Genomic DNA, 4,973 nt, shown 5'->3' on the forward strand with positions numbered 1-4,973 from the left:
TATGTAGGGGGTAGGAATTTACGGATCTTGTATAGCAGTCCTGGGTGCCAGACTCGATCAAAAGCCGAAAGTAATTTTAAATATTATATTTTAATATCTTTTGATGAGACTGAGCAGACCGCAGTAGACTCCCTAACCCACAGAGTACATTCACAGCTACAGTAACAGAATAACTAATAAATGAAAAGCCACAGTCAGGTTTGATACAAGGTTCTAGTAGTACAGTGCCTTACCACTATCACCATTCTACGCCGCTCCCATTAATATATTATAATAAATTGTCAATCATTTAGGGCAATTTATGAAACTGATAAAATTTGTTTCTCGCTTTCAATTATCTATTAATATTTTATTAACATATTTATATTCAAAGATAAAAAAAAAAAACTTAAAGATTAACTTTTTTTTGTGAGATTGGTGAGAGTCCCATCTTCATATCTCAGAGCTGTTCTGACTTTTAAGGCTTCTTGTATCAGGACTCTGCATTTTTTTGTCAGTCTTACCACCTACCTGGGGATCTCCATCTCAGTCATCATCTAACAAAGATAGCTTCTGTCCATGGAATCGATGGGCTGCTTTGAAATCGATAAATGAGGCATGAACATTCTGATCTACTCATCGTCCTTTTTCCTCTTCTGAACCCTACTTGGTCGTCGCCTATTATATTATCGTAATACTGAGATATCCTATTTAGCAGGATATTGGTAATTATCTTGTTGGCTACCGGAAGGAGTAGTGCAATGCCTCTGTAATTGCCGTACTCATATTTAGGATGGGGTAGATCAGGCCTGCGTATTATAATATTATGATATAATTATCATATTATATAATATATCATATACAGTGAAGTCTCACTTATACGAAACTCACTTGTACGAAACATTTAGTTATGCGAAGAATTTCTCAATCCCCTGCAAAGACCCCTGAATTATGTGTATGTAATTACCCATTTATACGAAATATTCAGTTATACGAAGGATAGTTTGGACCCCCTTTATGTACATAATAGTAAATTTTATTCAGTTCTATTTTTGTTTCTTCCGAGGCAAGACAATGTACGAAAAATACCGTGAAAAAAGAAACAGTAAACAACTTTTCCGTAAACTTTACAGTAAAGTTCCGCGAATAGAATTTGGCCCCAATGACTCTTTATGTTTATATTCTACTCCCTAATGTATAATAATAAGCTCGGACGATTCCGATTCAGATAAAAAAGATCGTTTGCCTCTTCCATTTTTGCAGAAGCACTTGAAGTTGTAAAACGTTTTATATATGCGAAAGAGATTAGCCAGAAGGAATCTAACACCTTAACAGAATGCGAAAGAATGATGTATTCAGCCGAAAGTAACATGAAACAAACAAACATGACACAATTTTTGTCAAAAATTAAAAAATAAATTAAATTTTTATATGATAATTAATTTTTTTTTCACTTTACTTTGTTTTTCTTTCAACTGCATACAACAATATTCTCAAAAATAAAGAATTCTCAAAAATATACGTACATAATATGTATTGCGTATTCACTTACACGAAATATTCACTTATACTTAGAATTTTTGGTACCCCCTCTTATTCGTATAACTGAGACTTCACTGTAATTATATTATATAAATTATCATCCGTGATATGTGTTCTTTAATAAACAATAAATCAGATTTAGGAATCGCCACAATTTTCATCCGAAAAATTGATATTTTATTCTTGAAAACATACCTTAATTTTGGAACAGTCTGTAGGATGACTATAGCAGAGAAAATAATACTAGGATGCCAACTGATAAAATACAGTTAACTCTTTTTAACTGTTGCTAAATGCTCATGACACTTTGTCATCTTCCAGTATTCCGTCATCCTTGTACATATATATATTTTTAACATTTTCCAAAACCATTTGCCGTCACCCTCTCACACGCTTTCTTCCTCTAACTATTTTCTACTTTTTGCTTTTAATTTTTACTCACTCCTAACGTTTCCCCCTTAAAACACTTAGTCATTCTTTTAACGTCTTTTTTAACTCGAAGTTTGGCCGTTCTCGGCGTAGAATACCACTTGGCGGTTAAATTTCAAGCTGAGTTCGTTTTATTTCCTTTTTTTTCCCCTATCTTTATTTTACCACTCTTTCTTTTCTCAATATTCCTTACCCACGTTATTAGTTATGTTTACTATATATTATTAAATTTGTTTTCAAAATATTTTTTCTATTCATTTCGTTTGTTAAACTTTACTTATATTTTGCCTCTTTATAAATTATTATGGTTACATATATTTTCTTTCTATCAATTTTATTTTTTTTTCCATATTTTAATTTTTAAATTATTAATAACTAATATGTTTATACTTCTTTGCATTATATAACTTCATTTTTATTATATATCCTTAATTATATTATTTTACCTACTTATTCAATTTTCTATGTATACATTTTGTTTTTCACTTCTCTCATCACTCAATTTTGTTAATCCCATTCTGTACAATTACATTAATCATTCTGTTTATTTTCTGTATTCATTGGTTGTTATCTTGTTCTGTTCATAACCCTGATGAAGGCTAGAAATTCTGGCCGAAACATTGGCAGGATTGAAGTTACTTCAACTATTTGTGTTTTAATTTGACCGCACCCCCGACCATCTTCTCCTTTTATAAGTCATTCACGGTCAACTACCATTTCATAATTATGAATAATAAAAGATAAGATTCCATCAAGGTAAAATACGACTTGTCGAAAATTTTTTTGTATGAATACAAAGAAGGTTCTATTCCTAGTAGATCTATAGTAAAGATTAAAAAAACAAAAGAAAACATTTATAACTTACTGAAAGGACACCACTATTGATATCGTTGTTATATAAGGAGTATTTATGATCTTTGGTTTAACATATTAAAGCGTGTGTTAAATGGAGAATGACGTCACACAACAGACCTGATGAGCTCGTCACCGTTTTGTCTGTTTTTTAAGGTTATTTGCTCGTAGCAATAAATAATAATAATAATAATAATCATAATAATAATAATGTAATGACAGTTGTCTTAGTTCATCTTGATTCTCTCTTCCTTACAAGTTAAAAGAACAACAAGACACTCATTAGCTAAATGTTCACATAATTCCCCCTTTTCACTCAATTTAGGCATTTTGTAATCAATTATTTTAATCAAAACTTAGAAATAAACAATAGCATGAAGTTTTGGAAGGAAAGGTTATAAAACAAGTTGCTCAAAAAATCCGCTAGGAGCTCTTATGCATTTAACATGTCTTTAAATAGGGCTGCTCACAATCCTATACTTATAACATTTAACATGGTAAAACATTTTACATTCAACACAGTGAATACCCCTATAATGGTAGAGGTTCCTTGTGTATGAGATGAGCATTTCTGTTGTTAAATTTTAGAATTTGGTGGTAATTAGTAATTTTAATTTGCAAGTTTGATTAATATTTCACCTAATAAATAACGATTGTCATCTTCAAAATTATTTATTAATCTTTGATCCTAATTTTTTCGTCGTAATTGGTCTTCAATTTATTAAAAAAGAAAAATTAAGCATCCGCATCATCAATATATTTCTTCCATAAAACTACACTAATAAGCACACTAGAGCTACAGCGGGGAAACTTATACTTCTTCAGCCGCCTCTTCTTCGTCGAACTCGCCCACTTCGTCAGAAGTCGCCTCCTGGTATTGTTGATACTCCGCCACCAGATCGTTCATGTTCGACTCAGCTTCCGTGAACTCCATTTCATCCATACCCTCGCCGGTGTACCAGTGCAAGAATGCCTTCCTCCTGAACATGGAAGTGAACTGCTCCGACACCCGTTTGAACAGCTCCATGATAGAAGTGGTATTGCCGATGAAGGTGGAAGCCATTTTGAGGCCTCTGGGTGGGATATCGCACACGGCTGTCTTGCAGTTGTTGGGGATCCATTCGACGAAGAAGGACGAGTTCTTGTTCTGTACGTTCAGCATTTGCTCGTCCACTTCCTTCATCGACATCCTGCCCCTGAAGATTGCTGCGACCGTGAGGTATCTGCCGTGTCGAGGATCGCACGCCGCCATCATGTTTTTAGCGTCGAACATCTGTTGTACCAGTTCAGGGACCGTTAGGGCTCTGTACTGCTGTGATCCCCTGAGGAGTAAAGTAAGTTGTTTTAGTTCTGAATAATATTAAATATTTATTATAATATCTTAGTAGTTATTAAGTACTAGTTACTAAGTAAAAGTACAATTAATTATCACTCTTTTATTCGTTTCTGTAAACGTTAGGTGGTATTTTTAACTGATGATGTAAGTATTTGAAAAGAAAATGTACAGAATAATTTAAAAATGTACATTTGACACCATATACACATACGTACTATACTATACAGTGTTTATATTAGTAAGAGTAGCAGTTTTCATAATATTTACCGAATTAAATTCATAAATTGTTGATTTCTAGTTGTTCAAATAAACTTTTTGATTTATGAAAAAAATGATCTCAGGAATCTTTAGACGTCCAGATATCTGCCAGTACTCAAATTAAAGCTAGTTTAATATGCTGGTCACTGACTATAGCTCAGGAAAGGAAATTACAGGTGTTGCAAAATAATCTTGCAAGAAGCATTGTGAATGTGAGGAAAAGAGATCGAATAAAAAATACTTGGATCCAGAAAGAAACAGGACTCAGTGACACACTGAAGATGACAGATGGTCAAAAATTGCCACAGAATGGACTCCATACAACCTTCAAAGAAGAAGAGGACGTCAAAAGAAAAGATGGAACGATATGTTCTAGAGGATGGCAGGACCCCTCTGGTGGAGAGCTGCTAGGGACAGGAATGTCTGGAAGAATAAATGGAAAGAACTCGCCTCCCAATAGGACTGGTCACCCCGGGAAGTGCTACTGTCACTATTACTGTCCAAAGGGAAGGCCCATTGGACAGTAATAGTGACACAGAAAAATGGAAAGAAAATTTATAAAAGTTAATGTTTTGTC

At 33.4% G+C, this 4,973-nt stretch overlaps 1 protein-coding gene across 1 annotated transcript; it reads right to left on the minus strand.

Moving 5' to 3' along the window:
• Nucleotides 1–3,537: 3,537 nt before the first annotated feature.
• LOC136795060 (tubulin beta chain-like) lies at nucleotides 3,538–4,124 on the minus strand (the record flags this gene model as incomplete). Its single annotated transcript, XM_067047829.1, is given in 1 exon segment — nucleotides 3,538–4,124. A coding segment is annotated over 1 exon segment (511 nt), but the record flags the coding sequence as incomplete, so codon positions are not given.
• Nucleotides 4,125–4,973: the final 849 nt, after the last annotated feature.

Source organism: Halyomorpha halys, unplaced genomic scaffold (assembly GCF_000696795.3).
Source record: "Halyomorpha halys isolate HHAL.00 unplaced genomic scaffold, Hhal_1.1 Scaffold10285.1, whole genome shotgun sequence".
NCBI lineage: Eukaryota > Metazoa > Arthropoda > Insecta > Hemiptera > Pentatomidae > Halyomorpha > Halyomorpha halys.